The 25,254-nt window shown below is 45.8% G+C and overlaps 1 protein-coding gene across 1 annotated transcript in view; it reads left to right on the top strand.

Annotated features, from left to right (window-relative positions):
• Positions 1–25,254, top strand: part of LOC106595801 (large neutral amino acids transporter small subunit 1) — an 82,711-nt gene that overhangs the window by 7,700 nt on the left and 49,757 nt on the right. The window contains exon 7 of the mRNA XM_045689715.1: positions 1,012–1,108. Within this exon, the coding sequence (XP_045545671.1) occupies positions 1,012–1,108 (97 nt within the window). The remainder of the gene's footprint in view (positions 1–1,011; positions 1,109–25,254) is intronic.

The following is a 25,254-nucleotide window of genomic DNA, read 5'->3' as shown; positions in this document are numbered from 1 at the left end:
AAACCTGCCAAGAGAGGGCCGCCCACCAAAACTCACGGACCAGGCAATTAATCAAAGAGGCAACAAAGACACCAAAGATAACCCTGAAGGAGCTGCGAAGCTCCACAGCGGAGATTGGAGTATCTGTCAATAGGACCACTTTAAGTCGTACACTCCATAGAGCTGGGCTTTATGAAAGAGTGGCCAGAAAAAAGCCATTGCTTCAAGAAAAAAATAAGTGAACACGTTTGGTGTTTGCCAAAAGACATGTGGGAGACTCCCCAAACATATGGAAGAAGGTACTCTGGTCAGATGAGATTACAATTGAGCTTTTTGGCCATCAAGGAAAACTCTATGTCTGGCACAACCCAACACCTCTCATCACCCCAAGAACGCCATCCCCACTGTTAAGCATGGTGGTGGCAGGATAATGCTGTGGGGATGTTTTTCATCGGCAGGAACTGGGAAACTGGTCAGAATTGAAGGAATGATGGATGGTGCTAAATACAGGGAAATTCTTGAGGGAAACCTGTTTCAGTCTTCCAGAAATTTGAGACTGGGACGGAGGTTCACCTTCCAGCAGGACAATGACCCTAAGCATACTGCTAAAGCAACACTTGAGTGTTTTATGGGGAAACCTTTAAATGTATTGAAATGGCCTAGTCAAAGCCCGGACCTCAATCCAATTGAGAATCTGTGGTATAACTTAAAGATTGCTGTACACCAGCGGAACCCATCCAAGTTGAAGGAGCTGGAGCAGTTTTTCCTTGAAGAATGGCCAAAAATCCCAGTGTAAATCAAATGATACAAACCCCCCAAAAATCCATTTTAATTCCAGGTTGTAAGGCAACAAAATAGGAAAAATGCCAAGGCGGGTGAATACTTTCGCAAGACACTGTATATGCACACACACACCTCACAGCCCACTCACCTCACAATATAACCTTCTAGAGTCAATGCACACAGGTCAACTTACATGCAGTACTGGGTACCTGTTTGTAATAGACTTCTCTCCATCTTTCTTTCTGTCAGGTTGTTTTTGGTCGGGTCACGAGAAGGTCACCTGCCCATTCTGTTGTCCATGATCCACCCGATCCTGCTCACCCCTCAGCCTTCACTCATCTTCACCGTGAGTCCTGTCATTATCAACCTTCTGTATGAATATTTATTTATTTAACCTCTCAATTGTTTGACTCCTGTTGTGTGAATCATTGTTTGACTCCTGTTGTGTGAATCAGTGTTTGACTCCTGTTGTGTGTATCAGTGTTTGACTCCTGTTGTGTGTATCAGTGTTTGACTCCTGTTGTGTGAATCTGTGTTTGACTCCTGTTGTGTGAATCTGTGTTTGACTCCTGTTGTGTGAATCTGTGTTTGACTCCTGTTGTGTGTATCTGTGTTTGACTCCTGTTGTGTGTATCTGTGTTTGACTCCTGTTGTGTGTATCAGTGTTTGACTCCTGTTGTGTGTATCAGTGTTTGACTCCTGTTGTGTGTATCAGTGTTTGACTCCTGTTGTGTGAATCAGTGTTTGACCTTGGTCTATAACTATCCCACGTTAGTGTGTCTGTGGCTGCTAAATCAAATCAGTCTTTATTTAAAACCGTAACACTTTCCAGGAAACCATCAAATGAAAGTGGTAAAATCAAACAGGAAGTACTAAAGGACTAAGAAGATGGTATGTTTTCTCTCTCTCAGTGCATAGTGACGGTGCTGTATGTTGTCTCTCTCAGTGCATAGTGACGGTGCTGTATGTTGTCTCTCTCAGTGCATAGTGACGGTGCTGTATGTTGTCTCTCTCAGTGCATAGTGACGGTGCTGTATGTTGTCTCTCTCAGTGCATAGTGACGGTGCTGTATGTTCTCTCTCTCTCTCTCTGTACTTAATGACGGTGCTGTATGTTGTCTCTCTCTGTACATAATGACGGTGCTGTATGTTGTCTCTCTCAGTACATAATGACGGTGCTGTATGTTGCCTCTCTCTCAGTACATAGTGATGGTGCTGTATGTTCTCTCTCTCTCTCAGTACATAGTGACGGTGCTGTATGTTGTCTCTCTCAGTGCATAGTGACGGTGCTGTATGTTGTCTCTCTCAGTACATAGTGACGGTGCTGTATGTTGTCTCTCTCAGTACATAATGACGGTGCTGTATGTTCTCTCTCTCTCAGTGCATAGTGACGGTGCTGTATGTTCTCTCTCTCTCAGTACATAATGACGGTGCTGTATGTTGTCTCTCTCAGTGCATAGTGACGGTGCTGTATGTTGTCTCTCTCTCTCAGTGCATAGTGACGGTGCTGTATGTTGTCTCTCTCTCTCAGTGCATAGTGACGGTGCTGTATGTTGTCTCTCTCTCTCAGTGCATAGTGACGGTGCTGTATGTTGTCTCTCTCGGTGCATAGTGACGGTGCTGTATGTTGTCTCTCTCTCTCAGTGCATAGTGACGGTGCTGTATGTTCTCTTGATAGAAGCATTTCTATGTTTAAAGATAATGATTAAATAATTCTTCCCTGAAACCTAATTATTAGTGATATGGTTTATGTAGCCTGTATAATGAGTAACTAAAATGTTAAGCATAAATCAAACTAGGTTGGGTGGGGAAGAGAGGAATGTTAGTGTGTGTGTTTAAGTAAACACCAAGAACCGTTAAACTGTGGTTGACCTGCCCTAGCTTGAACTCTGAGGGTTTATGATACCGTGAGGGAAAAAAGTATTTGATCCCCTGCTGGTTTTGTACATTTGCCCACTGACAAAGAAATGATCAGTCTATAATTTTAATAGTACGTTTATTTGAACAGAAAGAGACAAAATAACAACAAAAAAATCTAGAAAAAACGCATGTCAAAAATATTATAAATTGATTTGTATTTTAATGAGGGAAATAAGTATTTGACCCCTCTGCAAAACATGACTTAGTACTTGGTGGCAAAAACCTTGTTGGCAATCATAGAGTTCAGACATTTCTTGTAGTTGGCCACCAGGTTTGCACACATCTCAGGAGGGATTTTGTCCCACTCCTCTTTGCAGATCTTCTCCAAGTCATTAAGGTTTCAAGGCTGACGTTTGGCAACTCGAACCTTTAGCTCCCTCCACAGATTTTCTATGGGATTAAGGTCTGGAGACTGGCTAGGCCACTCCAGGACCTTAATGTGCTTCTTCTTGAGCCACTCCTTTGTTCCCTTGGCCGTGTGTTTTGGGTCATTGTCATGCTGGAATACCCATCCACGACCCATTTTCAATGCCCTGGCTGAGGGAAGAAGGTTCTCACCCAAGATTTGACGGTACATGACGGCGTCCCTTTGATGCGGTGAAGTTGTCCTGTCCCCTTAGAAGAAAAACACCCCCAAAGCATAATGTTTCCACCTCCATGTTTGACGGTGGGGATGGTGTTCTTGGGGTCATAGGCAGCATTCCTCCTCCTCCAAACACGGCGAGTTGAGTTGATGCCAAAGAGCTCCATTTTGGTCTCATCTGACCACAACACTTTCACCCAGTTGTCCTCTGAATCATTCAGATGTTCATTGGCAAACTTCAGACGGGCATGTATATGTGCTTTCTTGAGCAGGGGGACCTTGCGGGCGCTGCAGGATTTCAGTCCTTCACGGCGTAGTGTGTTACCAATTGTTTTCTTGGTGACTATGGTCCCAGCTGCCTTGAGATCATTGACAAGATCCTCCTGTGTAGTTCTGGGCTGATTCCTCACCGTTCTCATGATCATTGCAACTCCACGAGGTGAGATCTTGCATGGAGCCCCAGGCCGAGGGAGATTGACAGTTCTTTTGTGTTTCTTCCATTTGCGAATAATCGCACCAACTGTTGTCACCTTCTCACCAAGCTGCTTGGCGATGGTCTTGTAGCCCATTCCAGCCTTGTGTAGGTCTACAATCTTGTCCCTGACATCCTTGGAGAGCTCTTTGGTCTTGGCCATGGTGGAGAGTTTGGAATCTGATTGATTGATTGCTTCTGTGGACAGGGGTCTTTTATACAGGTAACAAGGTGAGATTAGGAGCACACCCTTTAAGAGTGTGCTCCTAATCTCAGCTCATTACCTGTATAAAAGACACCTGAGAGCCAGAAATCTTTCTGATTGAGAGGGGGTCAAATACTTATTTCTCTCATTAAAATGCAGATCAATTTATAACATTTTTGACATGCGTTCTTCTGGATTTTTTTGTTTATTCTGTCTCTCACTGTTCAAATAAACCTACCATTAAATTTATAGACTGATCATTTCTTTGTCACTGGGCAAACGTACAAAATCAGCAGGGGATCAAATACTTTTTTCCCTCACTGTATGAGAGAGAGTACCTCTCAAGGTTTCCCTAATCTCAGAGGAATGAAACTGTCGGCTGGGTAATGATCTACAGTGTTGAGAGTTCTGAGGAAGAAGATAACTAACTCTCCTTAATGTTCGTGTGTATGTGTGTGTGTGTCACGCCCTGGCCATAGAGAGGGTTTTGTTCTCTATTTTGGTTAGGCCAGGGTGTGACTAGGGTGGGCATTCTATGTACCCTTTTCTATGTTTTGTGTATTTCTTTGTTTTGGCCGGGTATGGTTCTCAATCAGGGACAGCTGTCTATCGTTGTCTCTGATTGGGAGCCATACTTAGGTAGTCTTTTCCCACAGGGTTTTTGTGGGTAGTTGGTTTCTAGTATAGTCAATGCACCTTACTGGACTGTTTTTGTTGTTTGTTTTGTATTGATTAAGTGTTTTCTTTAATAATAAGAGGATGAGCACTTTACCCCTGCGTTTTGGTCCCCCTTCACCGATGCTTGTTACAGTGCGTAAATAAGGAGCCTGGTATATAATAGATGTTTTTGTACAAATGACTTCAGAGCGCCTCGTGAATAAACATTTTTGACTATTGTAAGCTGGGACTCTGTCTGTGTCATTTAACCGGAATCTTACAAACTCTGAGTTGCAGACTGAGTATTTTAATTGAAGTTCAGTTTATGAACAGTGAGAACATAATTCTCATAACATCTTTCTCTCTCTCAGTGCATAGTGACGGTGCTGTATGTTTACTCTCTCTGTGCATAGTGACGGTGCTGTATGTTCTCTCTCTCAGTACATAGTGATGGTGCTGTATGTTGTCTCTGTCAGTGCATAGTGACGGTGCTGTATGTTGTCTCTCTGTGCATAGTGACGGTGCTGTATGTTGTCTCTCTGTGCATAGTGACGGTGCTGTATGTTCTCTCTCTCTGTGCATAATGACGGTGCTGTATTTTGTCTCTCTCAGTAAATAATGACGGTGCTGTATGTTCTCTCTCTCTGTGCATAATGACGGTGCTGTATTTTGTCTCTCTCAGCACATAATGACGGTGCTGTATGTTGTCTCTCTCAGTACATAGTGACAGTGCTGTATGTTGTCTCTCTCTGTGCATAATGACGGTGCTGTATGTTGTCTCTCTCAGTGCATAGTGACGGTGCTGTATGTTGTCTCTCTCAGTACATAGTGACGGTGCTGTATGTTCTCTCTCTCTCTGTGCATAATGACTGTGCATAATGACTGTGCTGTATGTTGTCTCTCTCTGTGCATAATGACGGTGCTGTATGTTGTCTCTCTCTTTGCATAGTGACGGTGCTGTATGTTGTCTCTCTCACTACATAGTGACGGTGCTGTATGTTCTCTCTCAGTACATAGTGATGGTGCTGTATGTTCTCTCTCTCTCACTGCATAGTGACGGTGCTGTATGTTCTCTCTCTCTCAGTGCATAGTGACGGTGCTGTATGTTCTCTCTCTGTGCATAGTGACGGTGCTGTATGTTCTCTCTCTCTGTGCATAGTGACGGTGCTGTATGTTGTCTCTCTCTGTGCATAGTGACGGTGCTGTATGTTGTCTCTCTCTCTCAGTACATAGTGACGGTGCTGTATGTTGTCTCTCTCTCTCAGTACATAATGACGGTGCTGTATGTTGTCTCTCTCTCTCAGTGCATAGTGACGGTGCTGTATGTTGTCTCTCTCTGTGCATAGTGACGGTGCTGTATGTTCTCTCTCTCTCAGTACATAGTGACGGTGCTGTATGTTCTCCCTCTCAGTACATAGTGACGGTGCTGTATGTTGTCTCTCTCTCTCAGTACATAGTGACGGTGCTGTATGTTCTCTCTCTCTCAGTACATAGTGACGGTGCTGTATGTTCTCTCTCTCAGTACATAGTGACGGTGCTGTATGTTGTCTCTCTCAGTGCATAATGACGGTGCTGTATGTTCTCTCTCTCTCAGTATATAGTGACCGTGTTGTATGTTGTCTCTCTCAGTACATAGTGACGGTGCTGTATGTTGTCTCTCTCAGTACATAGTGACGGTGCTGTATGTTCTCTCTCTCAGTACATAGTGATGGTGCTGTATGTTGTCTCTCTCAGTGCATAGTGACGGTACTGTATGTTGTCTCTCTGTGCATAGTGACGGTGCTGTATGTTCTCTCTCTCTGTGCATAGTGACGGTGCTGTATGTTGTCTCTCTGTGCATAGTGACGGTGCTGTATGTTGTCTCTCTCAGTGCATAGTGACGGTGCTGTATGTTGTCTCTCTCAGTGCATAATGACGGTGCTGTACGTTCTCTCTCTCAGTGCATAGTGACGGTGCTATATGTTGTCTCTCTCTCTCTCAGTACATAGTGACGGTGCTGTATGTTGTCTCTCTCTCTCAGTACATAATGACGGTGCTGTATGTTGTCTCTCTCTCTCAGTACACAGTGACGGTGCTGTATGTTGTCTCTCTCAGTGCATAGTGACGGTGCTGTATGTTGTCTCTCTCAGTACATAATGACGGTGCTGTATGTTCTCTCTCTCAGTGCATAGTGACGGTGCTATATGTTGTCTCTCTCTCTCTCTCTCTCTCAGTACATAGTGACGGTGCTGTATGTTGTCTCTCTCTCTCTCTCTCTCTCTCTCTCTCTCTCAGTACATAGTGACGGTGCTGTATGTTGTCTCTCTCTCTCAGTACACAATGACGGTGCTGTATGTTGTCTCTCTCTCTCAGTATATAGTGACGGTGCTGTATGTTGTCTCTCTCTCTCTCTCAGTGCATAGTGACGGTGCTGTATGTTGTCTCTCTGTGCATAGTGACGGTGCTGTATGTTGTCTCTCTCAGTGCATAGTGACGGTGCTGTATGTTGTCTCTCTCTCTCAGTACATAGTGACGGTGCTGTATGTTGTCTCTCTCTCTCAGTACATAGTGACGGTGCTGTATGTTGTCTCTCTCTCTCTCAGTACATAGTGACGGTGCTGCATGTTGTCTCTCTGTGCATAGTGACGGTGCTGTATGTTGTCTCTCTCAGTGCATAGTGACGGTGCTGTATGTTGTCTCTCTCTCTCAGTACATAGTGACGGTGCTGTATGTTCTCTCTCTCTGTGCATAATGACGGTGCTGTATGTTGTCTCTCTCTCTCAGTACATAGTGACGGTGCTGTATGTTGTCTCTCTCTCTCTCAGTACATAGTGACGGTGCTGCATGTTGTCTCTCTGTGCATAGTGACGGTGCTGTATGTTGTCTCTCTCTATGCATAATGACGGTGCTGTATGTTCTCTCTCTCAGTACATAGTGATGGTGCTGTATGTTGTCTCTCTCAGTGCATAGTGACGGTGCTGTATGTTGTCTCTCTGTGCATAATGACGGTGCTGTATTTTGTCTCTCTCAGCGCATAATGACGGTGCTGTATGTTGTCTCTCTCAGTACATAGTGACAGTGCTGTATGTTGTCTCTCTCTGTGCATAATGACGGTGCTGTATGTTGTCTCTCTCAGTGCATAGTGACGGTGCTGTATGTTGTCTCTCTCAGTACATAGTGACGGTGCTGTATGTTCTCTCTCTCTCTGTGCATAATGACTGTGCATAATGACTGTGCTGTATGTTGTCTCTCTCTGTGCATAATGACGGTGCTGTATGTTGTCTCTCTCAGTGCATAGTGACGGTGCTGTATGTTCTCTCTCAGTACATAGTGATGGTGCTGTATGTTCTCTCTCTCTCACTGCATAGTGACGGTGCTGTATGTTGTCTCTCTCAGTGCATAGTGACGGTGCTGTATGTTGTCTCTCAGTAAGTAGTGACGGTGCTGTATGTTCTCTCTCTGTGCATAGTGACGGTGCTGTATGTTCTCTCTTTCTCTCTGTGCATAGTGACGGTGCTGTATGTTGTCTCTCTCTGTGCATAGTGACGGTGCTGTATGTTGTCTCTCTCTCTCAGTACATAATGACGGTGCTGTATGTTGTCTCTCTCTCTCAGTGCATAGTGACGGTGCTGTATGTTGTCTCTCTCTGTGCATAGTGACGGTGCTGTATGTTGTCTCTCTCTGTGCATAGTGACGGTGCTGTATGTTCTCTCTCTCTCAGTACATAGTGACGGTGCTGTATGTTCTCCCTCTCAGTACATAGTGACGGTGCTGTATGTTGTCTCTCTCTCTCAGTACATAGTGACGGTGCTGTATGTTCTCTCTCTCAGTACATAGTGACGGTGCTGTATGTTCTCTCTCTCAGTACATAGTGACGGGGCTGTATGTTCTCTCTCTCTCAGTACATAGTGACGGTGCTGTATGTTCTCTCTCTCAGTACATAGTGACGGTGCTGTATGTTGTCTCTCTCAGTGTATAGTGACGGTGCTGTATGTTCTCTCTCTCTCAGTATATAGTGACCGTGTTGTATGTTGTCTCTCTCAGTACATAGTGACGGTGCTGTATGTTGTCTCTCTCAGTACATAGTGACGGTGCTGTATGTTCTCTCTCTCAGTACATAGTGATGGTGCTGTATGTTGTCTCTCTCAGTGCATAGTGACGGTACTGTATGTTGTCTCTCTGTGCATAGTGACGGTGCTGTATGTTCTCTCTCTCTGTGCATAGTGACGGTGCTGTATGTTGTCTCTGTGCATAGTGACGGTGCTGTATGTTGTCTCTCTCAGTGCATAATGACGGTGCTGTACGTTCTCTCTCTCAGTGCATAGTGACGGTGCTATATGTTGTCTCTCTCTCTCTCTCAGTACATAGTGACGGTGCTGTATGTTGTCTCTCTCTCTCAGTACATAATGACGGTGCTGTATGTTGTCTCTCTCTCTCAGTACACAGTGACGGTGCTGTATGTTGTCTCTCTCAGTGCATAGTGACGGTGCTGTATGTTGTCTCTCTCAGTACATAATGACGGTGCTGTATGTTCTCTCTCTCAGTGCATAGTGACGGTGCTATATGTTGTCTCTCTCTCTCTCTCTCTCTCTCTCTCTCTCAGTACATAGTGACGGTGCTGTATGTTGTCTCTCTCTCTCTCTCTCTCTCAGTACATAGTGACGGTGCTGTATGTTGTCTCTCTCTCTCAGTACATAGTGACGGTGCTGTATGTTCCCTCTCTGTACATAGTGACGGTGCTGTATGTTGTCTCTCTCTCTCAGTACACAATGACGGTGCTGTATGTTGTCTCTCTCTCTCAGTACACAATGACGGTGCTGTATGTTGTCTCTCTCTCTCAGTATATAGTGACGGTGCTGTATGTTGTCTCTCTCTCTCTCTCTCAGTGCATAGTGACGGTGCTGTATGTTGTCTCTCTGTGCATAGTGACGGTGCTGTATGTTGTCTCTCTCAGTGCATAGTGACGGTGCTGTATGTTGTCTCTCTCTCTCAGTACATAGTGACGGTGCTGTATGTTCTCTCTCTCTGTGCATAATGACGGTGCTGTATGTTGTCTCTCTCTCTCAGTACATAGTGACGGTGCTGTATGTTGTCTCTCTCAGTACATAGTGACGGTGCTGCATGTTGTCTCTCTGTGCATAGTGACGGTGCTGTATGTTGTCTCTCTCTCTGTGCATAGTGACGGTGCTGTATGTTGTCTCTCTATGCATAATGACGGTGCTGTATGTTCTCTCTCTCAGTACATAGTGATGGTGCTGTATGTTGTCTCTCTCAGTGCATAGTGACGGTGCTGTATGTTGTCTCTCTGTGCATAGTGACGGTGCTGTATGTTCTCTCTCTCAGTACATAGTGATGGTGCTGTATGTTGTCTCTCTCAGTGCATAGTGACGGTGCTGTATGTTGTCTCTCTGTGCATAGTGACGGTGCTGTATGTTGTCTCTCTGTGCATAGTGACGGTGCTGTATGTTCTCTCTCTCTGTGCATAGTGACGGTGCTGTATGTTCTCTCTCTCTGTGCATAATGACGGTGCTGTATTTTGTCTCTCTCAGTAAATAATGACGGTGCTGTATGTTCTCTCTCTCTGTGCATAATGACGGTGCTGTATTTTGTCTCTCTCAGCACATAATGACGGTGCTGTATGTTGTCTCTCTCAGTACATAGTGACAGTGCTGTATGTTGTCTCTCTCTGTGCATAATGACGGTGCTGTATGTTGTCTCTCTCAGTGCATAGTGACGGTGCTGTATGTTGTCTCTCTCAGTACATAGTGACGGTGCTGTATGTTCTCTCTCTCTCTGTGCATAATGACTGTGCATAATGACTGTGCTGTATGTTGTCTCTCTCTGTGCATAATGACGGTGCTGTATGTTGTCTCTCTCAGTGCATAGTGACGGTGCTGTATGTTGTCTCTCTCACTACATAGTGACGGTGCTGTATGTTCTCTCTCAGTACATAGTGATGGTGCTGTATGTTCTCTCTCTCTCACTGCATAGTGACGGTGCTGTATGTTGTCTCTCTCTGTGCATAGTGACGGTGCTGTATGTTCTCTCTCTCTCAGTGCATAGTGACGGTGCTGTATGTTGTCTCTCAGTACATAGTGACGGTGCTGTATGTTCTCTCTCTGTGCATAGTGACGGTGCTGTATGTTCTCTCTCTCTCTCTGTGCATAGTGACGGTGCTGTATGTTGTCTCTCTCTGTGCATAGTGACGGTGCTGTATGTTGTCTCTCTCTCTGTGCATAATGACTGTGCATAATGACTGTGCTGTATGTTGTCTCTCTCTGTGCATAGTGACGGTGCTGTATGTTGTCTCTCTCAGTGCATAGTGACGGTGCTGTATGTTCTCTCTCAGTACATAGTGATGGTGCTGTATGTTCTCTCTCTGTCACTGCATAGTGACGGTGCTGTATGTTGTCTCTCTCAGTGCATAGTGACGGTGCTGTATGTTGTCTCTCAGTACATAGTGACGGTGCTGTATGTTCTCTCTCTGTGCATAGTGACGGTGCTGTATGTTCTCTCTTTCTCTCTGTGCATAGTGACGGTGCTGTATGTTGTCTCTCTCTGTGCATAGTGACGGTGCTGTATGTTGTCTCTCTCTCTCAGTACATAATGACGGTGCTGTATGTTGTCTCTCTCTCTCAGTGCATAGTGACGGTGCTGTATGTTGTCTCTCTCTGTGCATAGTGACGGTGCTGTATGTTGTCTCTCTCTGTGCATAGTGACGGTGCTGTATGTTCTCTCTCTCAGTACATAGTGACGGTGCTGTATGTTCTCCCTCTCAGTACATAGTGACGGTGCTGTATGTTGTCTCTCTCTCTCAGTACATAGTGACGGTGCTGTATGTTGTCTCTCTCTCTCTCAGTACATAGTGACGGTGCTGTATGTTCTCCCTCTCAGTACATAGTGACGGTGCTGTATGTTGTCTCTCTCTCTCAGTACATAGTGACGGTGCTGTATGTTCTCTCTCTCAGTACATAGTGACGGTGCTGTATGTTGTCTCTCTCAGTACATAGTGACGGTGCTGTATGTTCTCTCTCTCAGTACATAGTGATGGTGCTGTATGTTGTCTCTCTCAGTGCATAGTGACGGTACTGTATGTTGTCTCTCTGTGCATAGTGACGGTGCTGTATGTTCTTTCTCTCTGTGCATAGTGACGGTGCTGTAAGTTGTCTCTCTGTGCATAGTGACGGTGCTGTATGTTGTCTCTCTCAGTGCATAGTGACGGTGCTGTATGTTGTCTCTCTCAGTGCATAGTGACGGTGCTGTATGTTGTCTCTCTCAGTGCATAATGACGGTGCTGTACGTTCTCTCTCTCAGTGCATAGTGACGGTGCTATATGTTGTCTCTCTCTCTCTCTCAGTACATAGTGACGGTGCTGTATGTTGTCTCTCTCTCTCAGTACACAGTGACGGTGCTGTATGTTGTCTCTCTCAGTGCATAGTGACGGTGCTGTATGTTGTCTCTCTCAGTACATAATGACGGTGCTGTATGTTCTCTCTCTCAGTGCATAGTGACGGTGCTATATGTTGTCTCTCTCTCTCTCTCTCTCTCTCTCTCTCTCTCTCAGTACATAGTGACGGTGCTGTATGTTCTCTCTCTCTCTCTCTCTCTCTCTCTCTCTCTCTCTCTCTCTCTCTCTCTCTCTCTCTCTCTCAGTACATAGTGACGGTGCTGTATGTTGTCTCTCTCTCTCAGTACACAATGACGGTGCTGTATGTTGTCTCTCTCTCTCAGTATATAGTGACGGTGCTGTATGTTGTCTCTCTCTCTCTCAGTGCATAGTGACGGTGCTGTATGTTGTCTCTCTGTGCATAGTGACGGTGCTGTATGTTGTCTCTCTCAGTGCATAGTGACGGTGCTGTATGTTGTCTCTCTCTCTCAGTACATAGTGACGGTGCTGTATGTTCTCTCTCTCTGTGCATAATGACGGTGCTGTATGTTGTCTCTCTCTCTCAGTACATAGTGACGGTGCTGTATGTTGTCTCTCTCTCTCTCAGTACATAGTGACGGTGCTGCATGTTGTCTCTCTGTGCATAGTGACGGTGCTGTATGTTGTCTCTCTCTCTATGCATAATGACGGTGCTGTATGTTCTCTCTCTCAGTACATAGTGATGGTGCTGTATGTTGTCTCTCTCAGTGCATAGTGACGGTGCTGTATGTTGTCTCTCTGTGCATAGTGACGGTGCTGTATGTTCTCTCTCTCAGTACATAGTGATGGTGCTGTATGTTGTCTCTCTCAGTGCATAGTGACGGTGCTGTATGTTGTCTCTCTGAGCATAGTGACGGTGCTGTATGTTGTCTCTCTGTGCATAGTGACGGTGCTGTATGTTCTCTCTCTCTGTGCATAGTGACGGTGCTGTATGTTCTCTCTCTCTGTGCATAATGACGGTGCTGTATTTTGTCTCTCTCAGTAAATAATGACGGTGCTGTATGTTCTCTCTCTCTGTGCATAATGACGGTGCTGTATTTTGTCTCTCTCAGCGCATAATGACGGTGCTGTATGTTGTCTCTCTCAGTACATAGTGACAGTGCTGTATGTTGTCTCTCTCTGTGCATAATGACGGTGCTGTATGTTGTCTCTCTCAGTGCATAGTGACGGTGCTGTATGTTGTCTCTCTCAGTACATAGTGACGGTGCTGTATGTTCTCTCTCTCTCTGTGCATAATGACTGTGCATAATGACTGTGCTGTATGTTGTCTCTCTCTGTGCATAATGACGGTGCTGTATGTTGTCTCTCTCTTTGCATAGTGACGGTGCTGTATGTTGTCTCTCTCACTACATAGTGACGGTGCTGTATGTTCTCTCTCAGTACATAGTGATGGTGCTGTATGTTCTCTCTCTCTCACTGCATAGTGACGGTGCTGTATGTTGTCTCTCTCAGTGCATAGTGACGGTGCTGTATGTTGTCTCTCAGTACATAGTGACGGTGCTGTATGTTCTCTCTCTGTGCATAGTGACGGTGCTGTATGTTCTCTCTTTCTCTCTGTGCATAGTGACGGTGCTGTATGTTGTCTCTCTCTGTGCATAGTGACGGTGCTGTATGTTGTCTCTCTCTCTCAGTACATAATGACGGTGCTGTATGTTGTCTCTCTCTCTCAGTGCATAGTGACGGTGCTGTATGTTGTCTCTCTCTGTGCATAGTGACGGTGCTGTATGTTCTCTCTCTCTCTCAGTACATAGTGACGGTGCTGTATGTTCTCCCCTCTCAGTACATAGTGACGGTGCTGTATGTTGTCTCTCTCTCTCAGTACATAGTGACGGTGCTGTATGTTGTCTCTCTCTCTCAGTACATAGTGACGGTGCTGTATGTTCTCTCTCTCTCAGTACATAGTAACGGTGCTGTATGTTCTCTCTCTCAGTACATAGTGACGGTGCTGTATGTTCTCTCTCTCAGTACATAGTGACGGTGCTGTATGTTGTCTCTCTCAGTACATAGTGACGGTGCTGTATGTTCTCTCTCTCAGTACATAGTGATGGTGCTGTATGTTGTCTCTCTCAGTGCATAGTGACGGTACTGTATGTTGTCTCTCTGTGCATAGTGACGGTGCTGTATGTTCTTTCTCTCTGTGCATAGTGACGGTGCTGTATGTTGTCTCTCTGTGCATAGTGACGGTGCTGTATGTTGTCTCTCTCAGTGCATAGTGACGGTGCTGTATGTTGTCTCTCTCAGTGCATAGTGACGGTGCTGTATGTTGTCTCTCTCAGTGCATAATGACGGTGCTGTACGTTCTCTCTCTCAGTGCATAGTGACGGTGCTATATGTTGTCTCTCTCTCTCTCAGTACATAGTGACGGTGCTGTATGTTGTCTCTCTCTCTCAGTACATAATGACGGTGCTGTATGTTGTCTCTCTCTCTCAGTACACAGTGACGGTGCTGTATGTTGTCTCTCTCAGTGCATAGTGACGGTGCTGTATGTTGTCTCTCTCAGTACATAATGACGGTGCTGTATGTTCTCTCTCTCAGTGCATAGTGACGGTGCTATATGTTGTCTCTCTCTCTCTCTCTCTCTCTCTCTCTCTCTCTCTCTCTCTCTCTCAGTACATAGTGACGGTGCTGTATGTTCTCTCTCTCTCTCTCTCTCTCTCTCTCTCTCTCTCTCTCTCTCTCTCTCTCTCTCTCAGTACATAGTGACGGTGCTGTATGTTCTCTCTCTCAGTACATAGTGATGGTGCTGTATGTTGTCTCTCTCAGTGCATAGTGACGGTGCTGTATGTTGTCTCTCTGTGCATAGTGACGGTGCTGTATGTTGTCTCTCTGTGCATAGTGACGGTGCTGTATGTTCTCTCTCTCTGTGCATAGTGACGGTGCTGTATGTTCTCTCTCTCTGTGCATAATGACGGTGCTGTATTTTGTCTCTCTCAGTAAATAATGACGGTGCTGTATGTTCTCTCTCTCTGTGCATAATGACGGTGCTGTATTTTGTCTCTCTCAGCACATAATGACGGTGCTGTATGTTGTCTCTCTCAGTACATAGTGACAGTGCTGTATGTTGTCTCTCTCTGTGCATAATGACGGTGCTGTATGTTGTCTCTCTCAGTGCATAGTGACGGTGCTGTATGTTGTCTCTCTCAGTACATAGTGACGGTGCTGTATGTTCTCTCTCTCTCTGTGCATAATGACTGTGCATAATGACTGTGCTGTATGTTGTCTCTCTCTGTGCATAATGACGGTGCTGTATGTTGTCTCTCTCAGTGCATAGTGACGGTGCTGTATGTTGTCTCTCTCACTACATAGTGACGGTGCTGTATGTTCTCTCTCAGTACATAGTGATGGTGCTGTATGTTCTCTCTCTCTCACTGCATAGTGACGGTGCTGTATGTTGTCTCTCTCTGTGCATAGTGACGGTGCTGTATGTTCTCTCTCTCTCAGTGCATAGTGACGGTGCTGTATGTTGTCTCTCAGTACATAGTGACGGTGCTGTATGTTCTCTCTCTGTGCATAGTGACGGTGCTGTATGTTCTCTCTCTCTCTCTGTGCATAGTGACGGTGCTGTATGTTGTCTCTCTCTGTGCATAGTGACGGTGCTGTATGTTGTCTCTCTCTCTGTGCATAATGACTGTGCATAATGACTGTGCTGTATGTTGTCTCTCTCTGTGCATAGTGACGGTGCTGTATGTTGTCTCTCTCAGTGCATAGTGACGGTGCTGTATGTTCTCTCTCAGTACATAGTGATGGTGCTGTATGTTCTCTCTCTGTCACTGCATAGTGACGGTGCTGTATGTTGTCTCTCTCAGTGCATAGTGACGGTGCTGTATGTTGTCTCTCAGTACATAGTGACGGTGCTGTATGTTCTCTCTCTGTGCATAGTGACGGTGCTGTATGTTCTCTCTTTCTCTCTGTGCATAGTGACGGTGCTGTATGTTGTCTCTCTCTGTGCATAGTGACGGTGCTGTATGTTGTCTCTCTCTCTCAGTACATAATGACGGTGCTGTATGTTGTCTCTCTCTCTCAGTGCATAGTGACGGTGCTGTATGTTGTCTCTCTCTGTGCATAGTGACGGTGCTGTATGTTGTCTCTCTCTGTGCATAGTGACGGTGCTGTATGTTCTCTCTCTCAGTACATAGTGACGGTGCTGTATGTTCTCCCTCTCAGTACATAGTGACGGTGCTGTATGTTGTCTCTCTCTCTCAGTACATAGTGACGGTGCTGTATGTTGTCTCTCTCTCTCTCAGTACATAGTGACGGTGCTGTATGTTCTCCCTCTCAGTACATAGTGACGGTGCTGTATGTTGTCTCTCTCTCTCAGTACATAGTGACGGTGCTGTATGTTCTCTCTCTCAGTACATAGTGACGGTGCTGTATGTTGTCTCTCTCAGTACATAGTGACGGTGCTGTATGTTCTCTCTCTCAGTACATAGTGATGGTGCTGTATGTTGTCTCTCTCAGTGCATAGTGACGGTACTGTATGTTGTCTCTCTGTGCATAGTGACGGTGCTGTATGTTCTTTCTCTCTGTGCATAGTGACGGTGCTGTAAGTTGTCTCTCTGTGCATAGTGACGGTGCTGTATGTTGTCTCTCTCAGTGCATAGTGACGGTGCTGTATGTTGTCTCTCTCAGTGCATAGTGACGGTGCTGTATGTTGTCTCTCTCAGTGCATAATGACGGTGCTGTACGTTCTCTCTCTCAGTGCATAGTGACGGTGCTATATGTTGTCTCTCTCTCTCTCTCAGTACATAGTGACGGTGCTGTATGTTGTCTCTCTCTCTCAGTACACAGTGACGGTGCTGTATGTTGTCTCTCTCAGTGCATAGTGACGGTGCTGTATGTTGTCTCTCTCAGTACATAATGACGGTGCTGTATGTTCTCTCTCTCAGTGCATAGTGACGGTGCTATATGTTGTCTCTCTCTCTCTCTCTCTCTCTCTCTCTCTCAGTACATAGTGACGGTGCTGTATGTTCTCTCTCTCTCTCTCTCTCTCTCTCTCTCTCTCTCTCTCTCTCTCTCTCTCTCTCTCTCTCAGTACATAGTGACGGTGCTGTATGTTGTCTCTCTCTCTCAGTACACAATGACGGTGCTGTATGTTGTCTCTCTCTCTCAGTATATAGTGACGGTGCTGTATGTTGTCTCTCTCTCTCTCAGTGCATAGTGACGGTGCTGTATGTTGTCTCTCTGTGCATAGTGACGGTGCTGTATGTTGTCTCTCTCAGTGCATAGTGACGGTGCTGTATGTTGTCTCTCTCTCTCAGTACATAGTGACGGTGCTGTATGTTCTCTCTCTCTGTGCATAATGACGGTGCTGTATGTTGTCTCTCTCTCTCAGTACATAGTGACGGTGCTGTATGTTGTCTCTCTCTCTCTCAGTACATAGTGACGGTGCTGCATGTTGTCTCTCTGTGCATAGTGACGGTGCTGTATGTTGTCTCTCTCTCTATGCATAATGACGGTGCTGTATGTTCTCTCTCTCAGTACATAGTGATGGTGCTGTATGTTGTCTCTCTCAGTGCATAGTGACGGTGCTGTATGTTGTCTCTCTGTGCATAGTGACGGTGCTGTATGTTCTCTCTCTCAGTACATAGTGATGGTGCTGTATGTTGTCTCTCTCAGTGCATAGTGACGGTGCTGTATGTTGTCTCTCTGAGCATAGTGACGGTGCTGTATGTTGTCTCTCTGTGCATAGTGACGGTGCTGTATGTTCTCTCTCTCTGTGCATAGTGACGGTGCTGTATGTTCTCTCTCTCTGTGCATAATGACGGTGCTGTATTTTGTCTCTCTCAGTAAATAATGACGGTGCTGTATGTTCTCTCTCTCTGTGCATAATGACGGTGCTGTATTTTGTCTCTCTCAGCACATAATGACGGTGCTGTATGTTGTCTCTCTCAGTACATAGTGACAGTGCTGTATGTTGTCTCTCTCTGTGCATAATGACGGTGCTGTATGTTGTCTCTCTCAGTGCATAGTGACGGTGCTGTATGTTGTCTCTCTCAGTACATAGTGACGGTGCTGTATGTTCTCTCTCTCTCTGTGCATAATGACTGTGCATAATGACTGTGCTGTATGTTGTCTCTCTCTGTGCATAATGACGGTGCTGTATGTTGTCTCTCTCTTTGCATAGTGACGGTGCTGTATGTTGTCTCTCTCACTACATAGTGACGGTGCTGTATGTTCTCTCTCAGTACATAGTGATGGTGCTGTATGTTCTCTCTCTCTCACTGCATAGTGACGGTGCTGTATGTTGTCTCTCTCAGTGCATAGTGACGGTGCTGTATGTTGTCTCTCAGTACATAGTGACGGTGCTGTATGTTCTCTCTCTGTGCATAGTGACGGTGCTGTATGTTCTCTCTTTCTCTCTGTGCATAGTGACGGTGCTGTATGTTGTCTCTCTCTGTGCATAGTGACGGTGCTGTATGTTGTCTCTCTCTCTCAGTACATAATGACGGTGCTGTATGTTGTCTCTCTCTCTCAGTGCATAGTGACGGTGCTGTATGTTGTCTCTCTCTGTGCATAGTGACGGTGCTGTATGTTCTCTCTCTCTCTCAGTACATAGTGACGGTGCTGTATGTTCTCCCTCTCAGTACATAGTGACGGTGCTGTATGTTGTCTCTCTCTCTCAGTACATAGTGACGGTGCTGTATGTTGTCTCTCTCTCTCAGTACATAGTGACGGTGCTGTATGTTCTCTCTCTCTCAGTACATAGTAACGGTGCTGTATGTTCTCTCTCTCAGTACATAGTGACGGTGCTGTATGTTCTCTCTCTCAGTACATAGTGACGGTGCTGTATGTTGTCTCTCTCAGTACATAGTGACGGTGCTGTATGTTCTCTCTCTCAGTACATAGTGATGGTGCTGTATGTTGTCTCTCTCAGTGCATAGTGACGGTACTGTATGTTGTCTCTCTGTGCATAGTGACGGTGCTGTATGTTCTTTCTCTCTGTGCATAGTGACGGTGCTGTATGTTGTCTCTCTGTGCATAGTGACGGTGCTGTATGTTGTCTCTCTCAGTGCATAGTGACGGTGCTGTATGTTGTCTCTCTCAGTGCATAGTGACGGTGCTGTATGTTGTCTCTCTCAGTGCATAATGACGGTGCTGTACGTTCTCTCTCTCAGTGCATAGTGACGGTGCTATATGTTGTCTCTCTCTCTCTCTCAGTACATAGTGACGGTGCTGTATGTTGTCTCTCTCTCTCAGTACATAATGACGGTGCTGTATGTTGTCTCTCTCTCTCAGTACACAGTGACGGTGCTGTATGTTGTCTCTCTCAGTGCATAGTGACGGTGCTGTATGTTGTCTCTCTCAGTACATAATGACGGTGCTGTATGTTCTCTCTCTCAGTGCATAGTGACGGTGCTATATGTTGTCTCTCTCTCTCTCTCTCTCTCTCTCTCTCTCTCTCTCTCTCAGTACATAGTGACGGTGCTGTATGTTTCTCTCTCTCTCTCTCTCTCTCTCTCTCTCTCTCTCTCTCTCTCTCTCTCTCTCTCTCTCTCTCTCTCTCTCTCAGTACATAGTGACGGTGCTGTATGTTGTCTCTCTCTCTCAGTACACAATGACGGTGCTGTATGTTGTCTCTCTCTCTCAGTATATAGTGACGGTGCTGTATGTTGTCTCTCTCTCTCTCAGTGCATAGTGACGGTGCTGTATGTTGTCTCTCTGTGCATAGTGACGGTGCTGTATGTTGTCTCTCTCAGTGCATAGTGACGGTGCTGTATGTTGTCTCTCTCTCTCAGTACATAGTGACGGTGCTGTATGTTCTCTCTCTCTGTGCATAATGACGGTGCTGTATGTTGTCTCTCTCTCTCAGTACATAGTGACGGTGCTGTATGTTGTCTCTCTCTCTCTCAGTACATAGTGACGGTGCTGCATGTTGTCTCTCTGTGCATAGTGACGGTGCTGTATGTTGTCTCTCTCTCTATGCATAATGACGGTGCTGTATGTTCTCTCTCTCAGTACATAGTGATGGTGCTGTATGTTGTCTCTCTCAGTGCATAGTGACGGTGCTGTATGTTGTCTCTCTGTGCATAGTGACGGTGCTGTATGTTCTCTCTCTCAGTACATAGTGATGGTGCTGTATGTTGTCTCTCTCAGTGCATAGTGACGGTGCTGTATGTTGTCTCTCTGTGCATAGTGACGGTGCTGTATGTTGTCTCTCTGTGCATAGTGACGGTGCTGTATGTTCTCTCTCTCTGTGCATAGTGACGGTGCTGTATGTTCTCTCTCTCTGTGCATAATGACGGTGCTGTATTTTGTCTCTCTCAGTAAATAATGACGGTGCTGTATGTTCTCTCTCTCTGTGCATAATGACGGTGCTGTATTTTGTCTCTCTCAGCACATAATGACGGTGCTGTATGTTGTCTCTCTCAGTACATAGTGACAGTGCTGTATGTTGTCTCTCTCTGTGCATAATGACGGTGCTGTATGTTGTCTCTCTCAGTGCATAGTGACGGTGCTGTATGTTGTCTCTCTCAGTACATAGTGACGGTGCTGTATGTTCTCTCTCTCTCTGTGCATAATGACTGTGCATAATGACTGTGCTGTATGTTGTCTCTCTCTGTGCATAATGACGGTGCTGTATGTTGTCTCTCTCTTTGCATAGTGACGGTGCTGTATGTTGTCTCTCTCACTACATAGTGACGGTGCTGTATGTTCTCTCTCAGTACATAGTGATGGTGCTGTATGTTCTCTCTCTCTCACTGCATAGTGACGGTGCTGTATGTTGTCTCTCTCAGTGCATAGTGACGGTGCTGTATGTTGTCTCTCAGTACATAGTGACGGTGCTGTATGTTCTCTCTCTGTGCATAGTGACGGTGCTGTATGTTCTCTCTTTCTCTCTGTGCATAGTGACGGTGCTGTATGTTGTCTCTCTCTGTGCATAGTGACGGTGCTGTATGTTGTCTCTCTCTCTCAGTACATAATGACGGTGCTGTATGTTGTCTCTCTCTCTCAGTGCATAGTGACGGTGCTGTATGTTGTCTCTCTCTGTGCATAGTGACGGTGCTGTATGTTGTCTCTCTCTGTGCATAGTGACGGTGCTGTATGTTCTCTCTCTCTCTCAGTACATAGTGACGGTGCTGTATGTTCTCCCTCTCAGTACATAGTGACGGTGCTGTATGTTGTCTCTCTCTCTCAGTACATAGTGACGGTGCTGTATGTTCTCTCTCTCTCAGTACATAGTAACGGTGCTGTATGTTCTCTCTCTCAGTACATAGTGACGGTGCTGTATGTTCTCTCTCTCAGTACATAGTGACGGTGCTGTATGTTGTCTCTCTCAGTACATAGTGACGGTGCTGTATGTTCTCTCTCTCTCAGTATATAGTGACCGTGTTGTATGTTGTCTCTCTCAGTACATAGTGACGGTGCTGTATGTTGTCTCTCTCAGTACATAGTGACGGTGCTGTATGTTCTCTCTCTCAGTACATAGTGACGGTGCTGTATGTTGTCTCTCTCAGTGCATAGTGACGGTACTGTATGTTGTCTCTCTGTGCATAGTGACGGTGCTGTATGTTCTCTCTCTCTGTGCATAGTGACGGTGCTGTATGTTGTCTCTCTGTGCATAGTGACGGTGCTGTATGTTGTCTCTCTCAGTGCATAGTGACGGTGCTGTATGTTTTCTCTCTCAGTGCATAATGACGGTGCTGTACGTTCTCTCTCTCAGTGCATAGTGACGGTGCTATATGTTGTCTCTCTCTCAGTACATAGTGACGGTGCTGTATGTTGTCTCTCTCTCTCAGTACACAGTGACGGTGCTGTATGTTGTCTCTCTCAGTACATAATGACGGTGCTGTATGTTCTCTCTCTCAGTGCATAGTGACGGTGCTATATGTTGTCTCTCTCTCTCTCTCTCTCTCAGTACATAGTGACGGTGCTGTATGTTGTCTCTCTCTCTCTCTCTCTCTCTCTCAGTACATAGTGACGGTGCTGTATGTTGTCTCTCTCTCTCAGTACACAATGACGGTGCTGTATGTTGTCTCTCTCTCTCAGTATATAGTGACGGTGCTGTATGTTGTCTCTCTCTCTCTCTCTCTCTCAGTGCATAGTGACGGTGCTGTATGTTGTCTCTCTGTGCATAGTGACGGTGCTGTATGTTGTCTCTCTCTCTCAGTACATAGTGACGGTGCTGTATGTTCTCTCTCTCTCTCAGTACATAGTGACGGTGCTGTATGTTCTCTCTCTCTGTGCATAATGACGGTGCTGTATGTTGTCTCTCTCTCTCAGTACATAGTGACGGTGCTGTATGTTGTCTCTCTCTCTCTCAGTACATAGTGACGGTGCTGCATGTTGTCTCTCTGTGCATAGTGACGGTGCTGTATGTTGTCTCTCTCTCTGTGCATAGTGACGGTGCTGTATGTTGTCTCTCTATGCATAATGACGGTGCTGTATGTTGTCTCTCTCTCAGTACATAATGACGGTGCTGTATGTTGTCTCTCTCTCTCTCTGTGCATAATGACGGTGCTGTATGTTGTCTCTCTCAGTACATAGTGACGGTGCTGTATATTCTCTCTCTCAGTACATAATGACGGTGCTGTATGTTGTCTCTCTCAGTACATAGTGACGGTGCTGTATGTTCTCTCTCTCTCAGTATATAGTGACCGTGTTGTATGTTGTCTCTCTCAGTACATAGTGACGGTGCTGTATGTTGTCTCTCTCAGTACATAGTGACGGTGCTGTATGTTCTCTCTCTCAGTACATAGTGATGGTGCTGTATGTTGTCTCTCTCAGTGCATAGTGACGGTACTGTATGTTGTCTCTCTGTGCATAGTGACGGTGCTGTATGTTCTCTCTCTCTGTGCATAGTGACGGTGCTGTATGTTGTCTCTCTGTGCATAGTGACGGTGCTGTATGTTGTCTCTCTCAGTGCATAGTGACGGTGCTGTATGTTGTCTCTCTCAGTGCATAATGACGGTGCTGTACGTTCTCTCTCTCAGTGCATAGTGACGGTGCTATATGTTGTCTCTCTCTCAGTACATAGTGACGGTGCTGTATGTTGTCTCTCTCTCTCAGTACACAGTGACGGTGCTGTATGTTGTCTCTCTCAGTGCATAGTGACGGTGCTGTATGTTGTCTCTCTCAGTACATAATGACGGTGCTGTATGTTCTCTCTCTCAGTGCATAGTGACGGTGCTATATGTTGTCTCTCTCTCTCTCTCTCTCTCTCTCTCTCTCTCTCAGTACATAGTGACGGTGCTGTATGTTGTCTCTCTCTCTCAGTACACAGTGACGGTGCTGTATGTTGTCTCTCTCTCTCTCAGTGCATTGTGATGGTGCTGTATGTTCTCTCTCTCAGTACATAGTGACGGTTCTGTATGTTGTCTCTCTCTCTCAGTACATAGTGACGGTGCTGTATGTTGTCTCTCTCTCTCTGTGCATAGTGACGGTGCTGTATGTTGTCTCTCTCTCTCTCAGTGCATAATGATGGTGCTGTATGTTCTCTTACTCTCTCAGTGCATAATGATGGTGCTGTATGTTCTCTTACTCTCTCAGTGCATAATGATGGTGCTGTATGTTATCTTTCTCTCTGTGCATAGTGACGGTGCTGTATGTTGTCTCTCTGTGCCTAGGGACGGTGCTGTATGTTCTCTCTCTCTCTCTGTGCATAGTGACAGTGCTGTATGTTGTCTCTCTCAGTACATAATGACGGTGCTGTATGTTGTCTCTCTCAGTGCATAGTGACGGTGCTGTATGTTGTCTCTCTCAGTACATAGTGACGGTGCTGTATGTTGTCTCTCTCAGTGCATAATGACGGTGCTGTACGTTCTCTCTCTTAGTGCATAGTGACGGTGCTATATGTTGTCTCTCTCTCTCTCTCAGTACATAATGACAGTGCTGTATGTTGTCTCTCTCTCTCAGTACACAGTGACGGTGCTGTATGTTGTCTCTCTCAGTGCATAGTGACGGTGCTGTATGTTGTCTCTCTCAGTACATAATGACGGTGCTGTATGTTCTCTCTCTCAGTGCATAGTGACGGTGCTATATGTTGTCTCTCTCTCTCTCTCTCTCTCTCTCTCTCTCTCTCTCAGTACATAGTGACGGTGCTGTATGTTGTCTCTCTCTCTCTCTCTCTCTCTCACCTCTCTCTCTCTCTCTCTCTCTCTCTCAGTACATAGTGACGGTGCTGTATGTTGTCTCTCTCTCTCAGTACACAATGACGGTGCTGTATGTTGTCTCTCTCTCTCAGTATATAGTGACGGTGCTGTATGTTGTCTCTCTCTCTCTCAGTGCATAGTGACGGTGCTGTATGTTGTCTCTCTGTGCATAGTGACGGTGCTGTATGTTGTCTCTCTCAGTGCATAGTGACGGTGCTGTATGTTGTCTCTCTGTGCATAGTGACGGTGCTGTATGTTGTCTCTCTGTGCATAGTGACGGTGCTGTATGTTCTCTCTCTCTGTGCATAGTGACGGTGCTGTATGATCTCTCTCTCTGTGCATAAGGACGGTGCTGTATTTTGTCTCTCTCAGTAAATAATGACGGTGCTGTATGTTCTCTCTCTCTGTGCATAATGACGGTGCTGTATTTTGTCTCTCTCAGCACATAATGACGGTGCTGTATGTTGTCTCTCTCAGTACATAGTGACAGTGCTGTATGTTGTCTCTCTCTGTGCATAATGACGGTGCTGTATGTTGTCTCTCTCAGTGCATAGTGACGGTGCTGTATGTTGTCTCTCTCAGTACATAGTGACGGTGCTGTATGTTCTCTCTCTCTCTCTGTGCATAATGACTGTGCATAATGACTGTGCTGTATGTTGTCTCTCTCAGTGCATAGTGACGGTGCTGTATGTTGTCTCTCTCACTACATAGTGACGGTGCTGTATGTTCTCTCTCAGTACATAGTGATGGTGCTGTATGTTCTCTCTCTCTCACTGCATAGTGACGGTGCTGTATGTTCTCTCTCTCTCAGTGCATAGTGACGGTGCTGTATGTTGTCTCTCAGTACATAGTGACGGTGCTGTATGTTCTCTCTCTGTGCATAGTGACGGTGCTGTATGTTCTCTCTCTCTCTCTGTGCATAGTGACGGTGCTGTATGTTGTCTCTCTCTGTGCATAGTGACGGTGCTGTATGTTGTCTCTCTCTCTCAGTACATAATGACGGTGCTGTATGTTGTCTCTCTCTCTCAGTGCATAGTGACGGTGCTGTATGTTGTCTCTCTCTGTGCATAGTGACGGTGCTGTATGTTGTCTCTCTCTGTGCATAGTGACGGTGCTGTATGTTGTCTCTCTCTCTCAGTACATAGTGACGGTGCTGTATGTT

The sequence above is a fragment of the Salmo salar genome, chromosome ssa11, assembly GCF_905237065.1.
Source record: "Salmo salar chromosome ssa11, Ssal_v3.1, whole genome shotgun sequence".
Taxonomy (NCBI): Eukaryota; Metazoa; Chordata; class Actinopteri; order Salmoniformes; family Salmonidae; genus Salmo; species Salmo salar.
This window is presented reverse-complemented; position numbering and strand designations above follow the sequence as displayed.